At 29.4% G+C, this 16,392-nt stretch overlaps 1 protein-coding gene across 1 annotated transcript in view; it reads right to left on the reverse strand.

Annotated features, from left to right (window-relative positions):
* Positions 1–865: 865 nt before the first annotated feature.
* eya2 (EYA transcriptional coactivator and phosphatase 2) overlaps positions 866–16,392 on the reverse strand; it is a 43,546-nt gene continuing 28,019 nt past the window's right edge. Inside the window, exons 8-15 of the mRNA XM_073852611.1 lie at positions 16,025–16,128; positions 15,889–15,978; positions 9,177–9,235; positions 7,557–7,717; positions 6,092–6,206; positions 4,875–4,996; positions 4,685–4,785; positions 866–2,283 (exon numbers count right to left, since the gene is read on the reverse strand). Coding sequence (XP_073708712.1) covers positions 2,203–2,283; positions 4,685–4,785; positions 4,875–4,996; positions 6,092–6,206; positions 7,557–7,717; positions 9,177–9,235; positions 15,889–15,978; positions 16,025–16,128 — 833 coding nt within the window. The 3' untranslated portion in view covers positions 866–2,202. The remainder of the gene's footprint in view (positions 2,284–4,684; positions 4,786–4,874; positions 4,997–6,091; positions 6,207–7,556; positions 7,718–9,176; positions 9,236–15,888; positions 15,979–16,024; positions 16,129–16,392) is intronic.

Consider the following 16,392-nt stretch of genomic DNA (forward strand, 5'->3'; position numbering starts at 1 on the left):
GAGAATTTTATTTTATCTCTATACTGCCTAAAGGTATTGATATTTTAACATATTTTAAGATGAAATAGTATTTATATCAATTAAATAATATATAATTTTATATAATTTTCAAATTCAAAATATTTCAATGATTTTAGGGTTATATTTCGGCTTGATTTAATTTTTTCATTTTTTTGGAGATTTATGCCCTTAAAAAGACATAAGGAAACTTGTGAATAAAATTAATTTATCTTTATTCTGTTATAATAAGGCTTGAAATAATCATGTATTATGCGTTTATTGCTATAAGTTTTATTTTTTGAAGTGTATTTTATCTATTTAACTGTAAATCCACCGATTTCTCCCAATATTAACCATGGACTAACAGTATCTATTTTTTACACACAAGTTGGCGCTCTAACATGCATGTAGTCATAATATGGAAAAAAATGTACCTGGACACAGAAAAACAACAGATAACAAATAAAAATATATTTTATATCTAAAAAATATTTAACCCTACATTAAAAAGAGAAACAATTTGGTAACAATGTTTTGCAAGACAAATATGAAGCCTTTTTTCTTTAGAATCAATTTTTTTTTTTTACATATATGTATATCAATTTAGTTTTGACTGAATATATAATGAAAAATGTGAGAATTTTATTTGATCTCTATAATGCTTAAAGGTAATAATGACATTTTTAATATTTTAAGATAAAATAGTATTTAGATCAATTAAATAATATAGAAATACATTTATATAATAAATATATAATTTTCATATTCAAAATGATTCAATGATTTTAGGGTAATATTTCGCCTTGATTTTATTTTTCGGAGATGTATGCCCTTAAAAAGACACAAAAAGAAGGAAACTTGTGAATGAAATTAATTTATCTTTATTCTATTATAATAAGCCCAGAAATAATCAACAATAAAACCTTATATACAAATCATAGCGAACAGAAGCGGTCGTGAAGAGCACATGCAGGTCAGAGCGGCACATACAGTATATCAACTTCAGCAACGTAACAAATATACATCAGTAACAAACCACATGAAGATCCAGGAACATGTCAGAGACACAGGAAGAAAAAAGTCAGAAACTCACAGGATGCTCAAATTCATAAGTTAATCATGGCATTTCATTTAGTCCCAGTATAATTTGCGACACTACTAAGGCTAATTTCATGGTTAGTTCAACTTTAAATCACTTCAGGGGGTTTTCCATTAAAATAAGTGGATTGCAGTACTTAGTACTCTCATAAAAAGTGAGGGGTTAGTTTTGCTTTAGTTTTATTACAATAGAATGCAAGTGAATTTTAATGCATTTTAATTCGGTTAACATTTATGTGATTATTCTTTTTATGTATGGTGCAATATTCAATCAATTCGGTATGATATTGCAAGAAAAATAGTTTTGATTACATGAAATTATAACAAATCTTGTAAGTTTTTCTTTTCACTTATGAATCTTTTTTTTTTTTCAGTGGAAATGCATATGATTTTCTGCTTTAATAAATCTAAATAAATCTTTTACACCCCTTTAATCTTTAAAATGGGTTGTTTCAGAATGGCTATGTTCAGAATACAACACTAACATTACAGCATACTGCACAGTTTACACTGCCTAATATAAAAAATAGTACACATTATGCATTACGATAAACATTTCAAACAGTAGTATGCTGCATTACTCTCACATGACCTCTAGTTATCATCTCAGAAATAAAAATAGTTAATTTGTATTTTGAATCCAGTTTTTGTTGGAATTGTTTTCATTCTTTGCCAGTCCAAAGAGATGCAAAACTCAAGGCAAGTGCATTGCATTCTGGGATACCCATGTGTTGTGCTCCATTGTCAACTGGGTTTCTGCACAAACAGAAAATACACATACTGTGCACAGTATATATACTGCATTCTGCAGAAATAGTATGAGTAGTGTCATGGTATGTAATTCCGAACACAGACTTTCTGAAGCAATGGTTGATGGGTCTTTGTTGTACAGAAAAGCGAGTGAATGAAAGAGCTGAGCCTCTCAGGTGGAGCGCGAGAAAGAGACACAAGTGTTTTTCTTGGATTGATTTGAAGCAAACCTTTCCAGTAAAATTGCTGCTCCCTGCTGATTGGTCCTGCAGTTCTTGGCTGGGTCATGTGATTCCAGTCGACCGCACACGTCTGAGGCGTGGTGGGAGATGGCAGACGAGCAGATGCTGCCCTCTAGAGGTAGTCCAGCTCAAGTGCATGACTCAATGCCTCCAGGTCCGCCCGACACGTCACTCTCCAGAACGGCATGTTTTTCTGCAGGACATCAGACAGTCAATTGTCAGTCATGATGATATTACAGAAAAAGTAATCATTTATTAGGTCATATCATGCATTTCTGTTTACATGTGTGCATGTAAAGCTTTTTTTTTTTTTTGTCTGAAAAGTGTTTTAAAAATTAAGATTTTGAAATAAGGACTTTAATACATGATTTTGTTTGTTTAAATGGATTTAAATATTAAAAAAATGTGATTTGAATTGTAATATTACAATAATTACAAAAACATTAAGTTAAAAATAAAATATAATTATTGCAAATACAATATTACAAAATATTATTTTTTTGTACAAAAACTGAACATTAAAGTATATAATCTAAATGACGGTTATAATAAAAATTCTATATTTCAAAGTAAAAACCATAATATAATAAAAAATAAATATATAATTTAAAATATTGAAAATTTATATTATTTTAAAAACAATAGTGAATAATATTAAACAGATTTAAATAATAAATAGTAATATTACGATAATTACAAAAAACAGATTAAGTTTAAAATAAAAAATAATTATTGCAAATTCAATTTAATATAAATAATAAAATGTAAAAAATATATTTTTTTTTTACAAGAACATTAAAGTATATTAAATTCCAATATAAAATATATTTACATATTTTTCTTATAACCTTAATGATTATAATAAAAATACTATATTTCAAAATAAACCATAATATAATACAAAATAAATCTATAATTTAAAATATTGAAAATGTTGAATATTCTTTTTTAAATTATAATATAACATTTTACATTTTTATATTATATGAATTCTAACTCTAATAAAAATGATTTTAAAATAAAACTAGGATTACAACAAATTTAAATTAATATAAATATCACATTTAATATTTTAAAAATATTTGTATTATTATTATTAAAATAAATTATTATTATAAAAAAATAGTAATAATATTGACTAATATTTAAATGTATATTAAATTTAGTGGTGGGCCGTTATCGGCGTTAACGTGCTGCGTTAACGCGAAACTCTTATCGTGCGATAAAAAAAATATCGCCGTTAATCTATTCTCAAATTTGGGTTAGGAGCTGGGTCTAAACTACGCAAGCTATGATGACTTTCACCTTGATAGTTTAACGCGGATGTATACCGAATATGGTCGCGCGTTTAAGTCTCCTCCACCAAAACACAGACAGGATCGCGTCGTCCTCCATTCATGAAAACAGAATCTACTATAGAGCGAAATGCCACGTAAATTCGTCGTTTTTTGGATTCATAAATCAAATGTTGCTCTGTCACTTAATTCAAATCGCGATATGGACTAGTGTATGTGAAAACTGAAATGCAAAAAGACCGTTTTAATATGAATCTGATATGTTCCGTTTGCCTAGTATGTATGCATGGCGGAGACACGTGACGCTCCCGGTAATTTTTGGCATTTTCATCTCACATGAACAAATAAACTCAATCTCCCAAACTGCTGTGAGTGTCACTTTTACCGTTTCATTTGAGAAAACTAGCATCATATCATACTGTATACACAGAAACTTCATGGCAACCTGTCAAAATAAAAGTACGGTGGTGTAACATGTAATGGGCTGGGTAGGTGTTGACGTTAAAAAACACAATCTAATAGGTAGAAAAAATAATTTCATTGTTAGTTAGTTAGTAAACACAAGTACATCTAATTGAACATAATTTATTTTCATCAACAAATTATCATAGAACAGCTTTATGAGCTTTATGATCCATTCTCAAAGACTTTAAGTCATTATTTGGGTAGCACACATATTCTGAATGCCTTCAGCAGAATTCAAATTAGCCATTTTAATCTAGATTAATCTAGATTAATTCCAAGATTTAATCTAGATTAATCTAGATTAAAAAAATTAATCTATGCCCACCCCTAATTAAATTACAATATAAAATATATAACAAATTCAAAAAGCATAATTTATTTATAATATATATCATATATTTTAAAATGTGTAAGGATAGGTAATGTTTTTTTGTTTGTTTGTTTGTTTGTTTTCCTTCAAAAGAGTTTCACTTGGCATTATACATTAATACCATGTTTCTCTAGACATGGAACCATAACAATACCAGTAAAAATAAACTCTTTTTTTAAAGAATTGTGAGATACAGAATCTTAACTGCGAAAATGACTCATCATTGTGAGATATCTTGCTTAGTTGCAAGATATAAACTCAATTCCGAAATATAAAGTCAACTGTGAAATATGAACACAGAATTGTGAAAAATAAACTCATAATTGAGATAAAAACTGAGAATTGTGAGATACAAAATCATAATTGTGAGCCTTTGAAAATAAAAAGATGGCATTGTACAGTAATACCATGTTTCTCTAGACATGGAACCATAACAATACCAGTAAAAATAAACTCCTTTATACCTTCTTGGCGACCGTCTCCTCCTCGACTCCATCCCCTACGACCACATACACGGCTCTCCGGCCGAACCTCTGAGTCACGCGCTCAAAGCAGCTTTCTTTACCTATAAAAGATATATAGTGTTAACAATTCAGTTTCTAGATCAGGAAAACTGTCTAAAAGTCTTGTATGAAGTATGAAGTGGCTGCCAACCTGTTTTGGTGGCGCTGTAGATGTTCTCGATAGGAAAAGCTGCTCCAAGACCATAGAGAAGCACTTTGGAGAGCGCTGGAATCAGCTGCGTGGTGGTGACCATCACATTCACACAGTTCGGTCTGTGAGAGGGAACATATATTAAGAAACTCGTTCACAAAAATGATTCTTAAAGGAACAGTCCAGTTATAAATGAAAATCTGGTCTGGAATTAGTTTAGCAGAGTTTCTCTGTATATAAAAATATATACCCAGTTGTGAAATATAAACTCATAATTGTGAAATATATAATCATAATTGCAAGATATGAGCTCAATTGCAAGATATAAAGTCAGCTGTGAAATATAAACTCAGAATTGTAAATAATAAACTGCAGAATTGCAAGATAAAAAGTCATAATTCTAAATTATAAACTTGGAATTGTATATGCAAGATATCAACTCAGAATTGCGGAAAAACTCATAATTGTGAAATATAAACTCATAATTGTGAAATAACTCAAAATTGTGAAATAACTCAAATTCAACAAACTCATGAAATACGAACTCAGAATTGCGAAATATTTGCAAGATATCAAGTCAGAATTACAAAAATAAATTGTAAGTTATAGATTCGCAATTGCAAAAAAGACTAATAATTGCAAAATATAAACTCTTAATTGCAATGTATAAACTGAATTATAAATTATGAACTCAGAATTGCAAAATATTTGCAAGATAAACTCATAATTGTGAAATAAAAACGTATAAACTGCAAGATATAAACTCAATTGGAAAATATAAATTCATAATTCCAAAATGATTGTGAGTTGCAAGATATAAATTGCGAGAGATACATATGCAATTCTGAGAAAAAGTTGTCAGATGTTCTGCTAAAACTCACTTTTTTGTTCAATAAAAGCTGAGACAGAGCTATTTTGGCAAATCAAGTGCTATTAATCATCATCTGTCAGTGTCATCAATCTTTCATGCTGACAGTGCACTTTTCTTGCCAAAACCTATTATGTTTGAGTGACACAAAACTGCTGTAACTTGCCTTAAAGTAAGTCTATTGTTAAAGGAGTATTCCAGATTCAGTATGTGTGGCGTGCTGTTGATTACCACAGAAGGTAGTTTCTGCTCTTGAACTCTACGGCACACACGCGTCTTGTTTATTCAGGCTGGATTATTCTTGCAATGAGCGGCTGTACTGTTGTTGTTGTATGTGTGCTGTCCTCACCTGGAGTTGATGAGAGCGAGGGCTTTTAGTGCCTGCGTCAGCCACAGATCCGTCAAAACCTCCATTTCCCGCCTCAGCTGAAGCCACTCTTCCCGTTTTGGACTGCCCAATAAACCTACAAAACATAACAGCAGTGATTACCATCCACAAAGCCAATTCAAGATCAACTGACCATCAAACTGAAGTTTAATGCATGAAACTAATTCTTGAATGTTGTTTCTGAGAATCCAAAAATAACACCAAATGTCACCAACTGGCCATGAATTACAGTGATTTTACAGGCTTGTTTGGCACAGAGCAAAGTGGAGTATGCAAAATCCTCTTAAAATCTTAAAACTCAACACATGGAGTGACTTGTTGCTTTTATAATATAACTACAACAATAAAACGATGTACAATAAATCATTTGGTTTATTCTAACTAATTTTATACTAAATCATATTGAACAATTTATTCAACTAGAGGCACTTTTGTGTTCCATGATACATTTTTACATTTTATTTTACTTTATTTATGTTATGTTTTGTTATTTATTTAATTTAATTTTAATGTAAAATCATGTTTATTAACAATTTATTGAACTACAGGCATTTTCATTTTATTTTATTTGTTTGTATTTTATTTTATTCGTTTTTTGTTGTTATTTATTTATTTATTTATTTAAAAATAAAATAAAATAATAATTTGCTATATTCTCAATTTCGTTTTAAATATTTAATAAGAGTTAATTTAACTACAGCCACTTTTATGCTCCGATGTTAATTTAATTTAATTTAAAACATGAAAAATATTCAACATTTTGTATTTTTGTTATTTGAAGGTCACATTACACGTGCATCGTAAACCTTTTACCATACCTTCAATTATCTTTTACTTAATTTCAAATAAGAGAAAATCCATAATAAAATAAAAATATTATTTTCTTTTACATTTTTACCTGTTACATATTTAATGGGAATATCACAATTTACAACTATTCCCCTGAATTTGTTTTTAATTGTCTGTATTTGTTTTTCTAAAATCCCACAGGACCATAAATCTCACAGGACCAAATAAATGAAATTAAATATTAAACATGCGTACATATTTCATATATAAATAAAATATATTAATATGAATTATAAAATAAAATGCTTGTAATTAATATTAATATTTGTGCAATATTGTTATATCTTGCTACTGGTGCAAAACTATAATTTATTTATTATATTATATTATATTTAATGTAGTTCTTCAGTCTAACTGCACAGTGTTTACAGTTGATGCATTAATACAGAAGTCAACAGACATGCGGCTACAGGTGTGTGTACTTCAGCTATTTTACAACGGTTTCCAACATGGTTCAACCAATCAGATTTGAGAACAGGATCTGTCCGTTGTGTACCAGTCATTTCTGGCCCTAATTATGCTTGTACTCGTGGTTGTGCAAGCAGGGGTGTTGAATGCTGCGGTGTACTCTTCTCACCTCCTACATTGTTCTTGTAGGTGTTGTAGATCTCTTTGACTCTGCGATAGCGGAAGGCGAGTTTCCTCATCCAGTCGACCCCGCCATGAACACCTGAGCCCAAGCAGAGCGTGCCTCCACCTGCTGGGCTCTGGAAGCCGTCCGTGCCAAAGTTATACGTGCTGCAAGTACAGACACACACACGGTCAGCTTTATATCCGCTCGACAGCACCGAACACTGTTTTTCCTGACACACTCCTAAAAGTTTGATTAATGTCCATCGTAAAATGTCTGGATCCAGAGTGAGAGTCTGCCTACAGACTGTGATAAGAAACTATAATGTTTATTAGCCAGCATGTCAGCATGCCGTTATGGTAAAGATATAGCTCACCTAAAAATTAAAATTGTGCTATTATTTATTCATACTCTTGTCATTCCACAAAAGAACATTTAATAAAATATGTTTCAGCTTCTTTTTCATATAGCATCAGTCCATATAAAAGAAAGAAATTGAAAAAAAAAAAAATAATAATAAAATTGTCAGTAAATATCAATTAATTTTTTTGTAGAATAATATATTTAAAAAATGTACATAATTTAACATAGACCGTTTTTTTTTTTTGTATTTGGCTTTATTTGTATAATATTTTAAATATATTTTTTATATATATTCCTACTGCTTTTTAACATAAAGTAAATGGGAAAAAATAAATAAAATATAATAATAATGAATACGATTAATAAATAAGATATTTTAAAAACAATGCATAATAAGAGTAATAAATTAGATATTTTCTGTAAAAATAAACTTTTTTTTAACCTGCTTTTGCTTTCATAAAGCAACAGTTTACACGAAGTAAGTAATTAGATACATTGAAAAATAAAATACAATAAATTTCAGTAAAAAAAAAAAAAAAAAAAAAAAAAAAAAAATATATATATATATATATATATATATATATATATATATATATAATATATATTTTAAAACATTTTCACTTTTTCATATAGCATCAGTTCATACAGAGTAAGTAAAAGTACAGTAAATAAATAAAAATAATAAATAGATTGAACCTAATGCAGTAATTTGGAATATGTTTTCAATAAAAATCAATAAAACATTTATGAAATCATACAGACTATTTTTATAGTATTTTTCTACTTGTGGAGCTTTTAAAAAATATTCCTGTCGCTTTTATATATAGGATCAGTTCATGGTAATTAAAAAAAAGAAAAAAGAAATTGAGTAAATTTTTATATATTTTCAGTAAAAAACAAGAGATTTTAAAATGATAAATTATATAAAATGATAAATGATATAAACTGTTTTTATGCTATTTTTAGAGTATTCATGTGGGTTTGGAATAAAAGAGCAAGTAAATAATGACAGAAATTTCATTTTCAGAGGGCTATTTTTTTAATAATTCTGTAGGCATGCTCTTAAACGTGTGATTAATGTCCATCATAAAAGTCTGGAAGCAGAGCGAGGGCTTGCCTCGAAACTATGATAAAAACCAAGAACGTTTAATACTCGATGTCAGTGGCATGAAGAACAGGATCCCTTTACAGCACATAATATGTTTTATTGGAAATGCTCATATTGTTGCTCAATTGGCTAAATGAAGAAAAGTCATACTCTACCTCAAGTCCTGCCCATTGTCATCCGAGGCCACATCATCGATGTGAACTTGGTCACATTCCTGGGAAATGAAAGGAAAGCAGATACGCATGAGGCGGATATACGTTACAGCCGTGTAAAGTGATGTTCTGTGTATAGACAGGTTCACCCGCCGCTGAGCCTCGGGGAACGATGGTGAGAGCGAGAGTGAAATATTAAAAAAGACGAACAACAAAAAAGCATAATCAGGCCAGCGCGACCCAAGACATCCAGGCGCCTTTAATGCCGGAGGGTAAAATATCAGAACGATGGCAGACAGAACACCAACTTAACCTGATATTGGACGTTAATTAACACTTTTGTCTTGGCTGGGTTCGCGTGTACGAATGCCAATATACGCTAATTACGGTGGGCGATGCGTAAGCTGAACATCTGCTCTTTACTTGAGATCATTATCTAGCTTGCTTCTCCTTGCTGCTATAGCAACTCATGTAAATTTGATCAAAATTTGGATTCAAATTCGCAAAACAATTACTCAGCCTTCAGCACTGACAAAACTCATTTATGATCTGCTGTTGTTTTTCATATTTTCACAGACACAACCTGACACGTCATGTTTATCCTAATAATATCATGTTGCCAACCTCCCACTGACTTCTATTGTTCTTGAATTACTGTAATTATAACTAGATTTTCTAATTTTTATTTATTTTTTTATTTTCTCCCCCCCTCCCCCAGGATTTTTAATAAGTCCATGAATCAATAATAATAAGACTGTAAAAAAAGTAATATAATAAGACTAAACCAATATAAAAGCTATATACTAAATATATACACCGCTTTTATTTTTAATAGAACTAGGTTTTCATTGTAGGTTGTTTTTTTTTTATTAATAAAGTTCAAAAGAACAGCATGTATTTGAAATAATGTGTCCTTGCTGAATACAAAAGATACATTTATTTCGAATAAAACATTTCAATCACCAGTTTCAACTATTTTACTACTCAGATACCTTCTCTACCAAACATTAATTTAATTTTTCTTAAAAAGTAAGATGTTTTTGCCAACCTCCCACTGACTTCTATTGTTCTTAAATGACTGTAATTATAACTAGATTTTCTTATTTATTTTTTTCTCCTCTTTTTCCTTCCTCAGGATTTTGGATAAGTCCATGAATCAATAAAAGAAATATAATAAGACTGTAAGAAAGTAATATAATAAGACTAAACCAATAAAAAGGTATATACTAAATATATAATATTTACTAAACAATATAAACTGCTTTTATTTTTGCTTTTGTTTTTAATAGAACTAGGTTTTCATTGTAGGTTGTTTTTTTTTATTAATAAAGTTCAAAAGAACAGCATGTATTTGAAATAATGTGTCCTTGCTGAATACAAAAGATACATTTATTTTGAATAAAAATATTAATTTAATTAAAAATAAACTATTTTCAATCACCAGTTTCAACTATTTTACTACTCAGATACCTTCTCTACCAAACGTTAATTTAATTTTTCCTAAAAAGTAAGATGTTTTTGCCAACCTCCCACTGACTTCTATTGTTCTTAAATGACTGTTATTATAACTAGATTTTCTCATTATTTATTTTATACTCTTTTTTTTCCCCCCTCAGGATTTTTGATAAGTCCATGAATCAATAAAATAAATATAATAACACTGTAAGAAAGTAATATAATAAGACTAAACCAATAAAAAGGTACATACTAAATAAATACATAATATTTACTAAACAATATACACTGCTTTTATTTTTGCTTTTGTTTTTAATAGAACTAGGTTTTCATAGTATTTTTTTTTTTTTTTTTTAATAAAGTTCAAAAGAACAGCATGTATTTAAAAATAGAATTTTTGGTAAACATTACAATTATCTTTGGTATAATTTTTAATGAATCAAATGTGTACTTGCTGAATAAAAATATACAATTATTTTGAATAAAAATATTAATTTATTAAAAAAAAAACTATTTTCAATAACAAGTTTCAACTATTTTACTTCTCAGATACCTCTCTACCAAACTCTACCAAACTCTACCAAACGTTAATTAAATTTTTCTTAAAGTAAGATGTTTCTGCCAACCTCCCACTGACTTCTATTTTTCTTAAATGACTGTTATTATAACTAGATTTTCATTTATTTATTTTTTTATTTTCTCCTCCCTCAGGATTTTGGATAAGTCCATGAATCAATAAAAGAAATAAAACTGTAAGAAAGTAATATAATAAGACTAAACCAATAAAAAGGTATATACTAAATATATAATATTTACTAAACTATATACATAGAACTAGTTTTTTTTATTTCATTGTAGATTAATAAAGTTCAAAAGAACAGCATGTATTTGAAATAGAATTTTTGTAAACATTACAAATATCTTTCACTTTTAAAAAATTGAATGTGTCCTTGCTGAATATACACATTTATTTAGAATAAAAAATAAAAGTTTCATTGTAACTATTTTACTACTCCGATACCTTCTCTACCAAATATTAATTACATTTTTCTTATAAAGTAATTTTTAAAGTTTCTAGTAAAGTCAATGAAAGATGAAAAAAAAATGCAATAATAAAACTAAATCAATGAAAAATAATATATATATATATATATATATATATATATATATATATATATACTAAACAATATACACTGCTTTTATTTTTAATTTATTTCATTTTTAAATAGAACTAAACTTCCACTGTGTGTTTTTTTTTTTCAGGATTATTGATTAATAAAATTCAAAAGACCAGCATTTGGTTTAAATAAATAAAAGCAAATATTTTTGCTTTTACATAATCAGTAATGTCTCTTTGCTGTTAAAAAATGATTTCTTTAATTTTTAAAAATATTAATTTGTCCAAAAAACAAAACAAAAAAACATTTAAATCACCAATTTTATCTGCTACTCAGATACCTTCTCTACCAAACCTTAATTTACTTTTTCTTATAAAGTACAACGTTTCTGGTAAAAATCAGTGAAAGATAAAAAAAAAAATGCAATGATAAAACTAAATCAATAAAAGATAAAAAAATATATATGTTTACTAAACAATATATGCTGCTTTCATTTATTTTAATGAATCTATTTAATTTTTAAATAGAACTAAACTTTTTTTTTTTTAAATAAATAGAAGTCATTTGCACCAGCATTTGGTTTAAATAAATAAATAAATAAATAAAAGCAAATATTTTTGCTTTTACTTAATCAACAATGTCTCTAAAATAATTTCTTTAATTTTAAAAAAATATTAATCTCGAAAAAAAAAATTAATCACCAATTTTATCTGCTACTCTGATTCCTTCTCTACCAAACATTAATTTATTTTTTCTCAATTTATTTGTACAAAAATCAATTATTAAAAAAAAAAAATCTAATGATATAATAATAAAAAAAAATTCTCTGCTTTTACGTTTTGTACTTTTAACTCTCATTGAGGTAGTCACAAATTTGCCAATATTTAGCTTCTCACTCTTGAACTATCCTGCTTCTCTCTACAAGACATTAATTGAATTCTTCTGATTGATTAAAGCATTAAATGATCCAGTTTGGCCGTTAATCACATATATTTCTAAGCTGTTGACCCCTGTGCAGTTATTTTGCCTGCGGCAGCTCTCTGTTCCCCAGCTGACACGTTTGAATAGACTGAACTCTCAGTGTTTGAATGCTGAATGATGCTTTGGACTATTTGAGGGCAATTACAGGGAAAACAGAACAAGAGGGAAGGGGGCCGTCATTAAAACCTGCTCAAGAAATAATGGTGTGTGTGCCCTCCACCCCTGGGCTGTTGTTCCTCCCCGGGACAAATTTTCTTTTCAGTGGCAGCCACACACCCCTAATTAAGACCTCAGATGCTGTCAGGGTTTCTGCAGCACCTCCTCGAAAGCTTTTAGAGAATCTAATCCCTCCTTTCTTCATGCAGAGGGCAAACCGAGGTCTTTCACACACTGACTCTGCATATACTGTCAGGTCATGGACTGTTCAACAAACACTTTAATGCATACGCAGAGCTAAATGAACTTTTTAGATAAATGTTAAATATTCAGTACCACTCATGTGTCTGTCTTTTGCCTTATACACTATTATTCAAAAGTTTGTTTGGAGTTTTTGAAAGAAGCCTTTTCTGCTCATCGAGGCTGCATTTGTTTGATCAAAAATAGTCAAAACAGTCATATATTATTACTATTTAAAATAACAGTTTTCCATGTCAATATTTGTTCAAATGTAATTTATTCCTGTGATCAAAGCTGAATTTTCAGCATCATTACTCCAGTCTCCAGCAGGGGAGTTGCTAGACCTAAAGCTCTACTGGGGCACAGGCCCCCATTACTCGTTAATTCAGTTGTTGCATGTAGGTATAATGTCTTTATTTTGGGATTATCAACGTAAATTATAACTCAAATTTGAGATTTTACTGGGGCACAGCATATTTTTACTGGGGCACGTGCCCCAGTAAAAAGGGTCTAGCAACGCCCCTGGTCTCCAGTAACATGATTCTTGAGAAATCATTCTAATATGCTGATTTGTTACTCAAGTTGTGAAAACAGATGTGCTGCCAAATATTTTTGTGGAAACTGTGATGCATTTTATTTGTAAGGATTCTTGGATGAATAGAAAATTCCAAAGAACAGCATTTATTTAAAAATAGAAATCTTTTGTGACATTATAAATGCCTTTACTGTCGCTTTTGATCAATCTAATGCATCCTTGCTGAAATAAAATGATTAAATTCTTACAATTCTGAAAACACTGAAAGTAGTGAATATACTTTTAAATATATGTAGTCTTTATGATGAATGATTTGGCTGTTTCTTTGCATATTTTGCATTTCTGCAGCTGTCACAAAAACATGAGGACACATGTTTTGTTCTTCATATTTTAGTCTGGGAGATTTCATGCAAGTAATATGACGTTTTGGGGAAAAGCCTCCAGCAGGAACTACTGTAATTAAAATATGGTAAAATGTATATAATGCAGCAGGGACTACTGCTGTCTTAACGGCAGCTGAAAACGGCATCAAATTAGCAAAAATAATTAACAAATGAAGACATGAGAGGTGGGGAATACATAGAGCTTTATGATTGGCAGGTGTTCCACTAGATAATCTTAGAGGTGAAGATTCCTGCCAATAAGAGAATATTATTACATGGCTTTCTGGAATACTTGATTCTGATTGGACAATCGCAACATTCTCTAATCAAATTTTTTATTTTATTTTATGAATGACCATCAGCATTTGTGCTAAATTGTGTCTCATAATTATGGAAGCTTATTTCTGTCAAGAAATATAAAATAAAAAGGTAAATATGAGTTTATATCTCACAATTCAGACCTTTTATCTCAGAATTTAGTTTACGTCTTGTAATTTTGACTTTTTTCTCAGAATTGTGAGTTTATCTCGCATTTGCTAGTTATAAAAAAAGTTAGAAACTCTGAAAATTAAGAAAAAAAATAATTTTTTTAGACTTTTTTTTACCCTCAGAATTCTGAGTTAAATTCTGTTTTAAAAATAATTTATTTGAAAAAAAGTTAAATTGCAAGATATATTTTATATATATATATATATATATATATATCTCGCAGTTCAGACCTTTTTTTTTTTTTTTAAAGAGTTTACATCTTGTAATTTAGTTTTTTTCCCTCAAAATTGCAAGTTTTTATTTTACAGTACTGATTTTTTTCTTAGAATTGTGAGTTTATCTCGCATTTGCAAGTTATAAAAAAAAAGTTAGAAACTCTGGAAATTCAGGAAAAAGTTTATATTTTGCTAATCTGACTTTTTCCCCCCTCAGAATTCTGAGTAAAATTGTTTTTTTAATATACCACTAAGTTTATATATTCTCAGTTCAGACTTTTTTTCTTAGAATTGTGAGTTTATCTCACATTTGCAAGTTATAAAAAAAAAAGTTAGAAACTCTGGAAATTCAGGAAAAAGCTTGCAATTTTGACTTTTTCCCCCTCAGAATTCAGAGGTAATTTTTTTTTTAATATAACAAAAAAAGTTAAATTGCAAGTTTATATCTTTCAGTTCAGACATTTTTAAATTCTGTTTAAAAAAAAAAAAAAATTTAATTGCAAGTTTATATTTCGCAGTTCAGACCTTTTTCTCAGAATTGCGAGTTTACATCTTGTGATTTTATTGCTTATATCTCTCAGTTCAGACTTTTTTTCTTAGAATTGTTAGTTTATCTTGCATAAAAAATAATAAACTCTGGAAATTCAGAAAAATTTTATATCTTGCAATTTTGCCTTTTTGTCCCCCTAAATGTATTTTTTTTTATATAATGTTAAATTGCAAGTTATCTTTCAGTTCAGACTTTTTTCTCAGAATTGTGAGTTTATCTCTCATTTGCAAGTTATAAGAAAAGAAACTCTGTAATTTCAAGAAAAATGTATATCTTGCAATTTTGACTTTATTTTTTATTATTTAAAAAAACTGAATATTAAATTGCAAGTTTATATCTGTCAGTTCAGACTTTTTTTCTCAGAACTGTGTTTACATGTCACTATTGAGTAGAAATCTTGCAATGTATGAACAAATTATGATTACAAAAAATTATAAATTTTGAGATAAGTCACAATTACCTTTTTTAGTTTTACTTTTTATCCCATGGTGGAAACAAGCTTCCATATCACTCTCTTTTCTGACATGCATTTAATGCTGAAACCCCAAAAACAGTGTTTGGCTGATTTAGTTGATTCTGATGTTTTTGCTCACCTCCAGGTCATTGAAAAACAGCCGTGAATCAGCCAAGTTGAAGATCATCTCCTCCATCCACAAGCCCAGAGACACAGCCTTGCCAGAGTCCTGGATCAAAACAAAGAAAGCACGTCAAATTAGTTTTCAATCATACCTGGTTTGAACGTTCCACAGAAGTGACAGGTGATGATAACATGATCTCGCCGGGAGTAGGAGCGTGTGGCGCAACAGGTTTTTGTCCGACAAGAATGCTGATCACTCAGCGCAGTCATTGTGCTTTCAATCAGAAGCGTGTCAAACTACAGCTATTTCTCTTTCTCTCTTGTTTTCTCTTCAGGTTGTAGGTGAAGCCTCATGCTAACATAAGCTAAGTCATTGTCCGCTCCTGTTCTGTGGTAGCTACGTAACTAGCTACTAACTCCTCTGTTTGGCAGCAGATCAAGCTGTAGGTGTCAGCCAGAGGTTAGTGTCAGATTAACTACAAAACGTCTCTTCCTCTACGCCTAATTATTGTTGGAGAAT

The sequence above is a fragment of the Garra rufa genome, chromosome 12 (assembly GCF_049309525.1).
Source record: "Garra rufa chromosome 12, GarRuf1.0, whole genome shotgun sequence".
NCBI classification, from domain to species: Eukaryota; Metazoa; Chordata; class Actinopteri; order Cypriniformes; family Cyprinidae; genus Garra; species Garra rufa.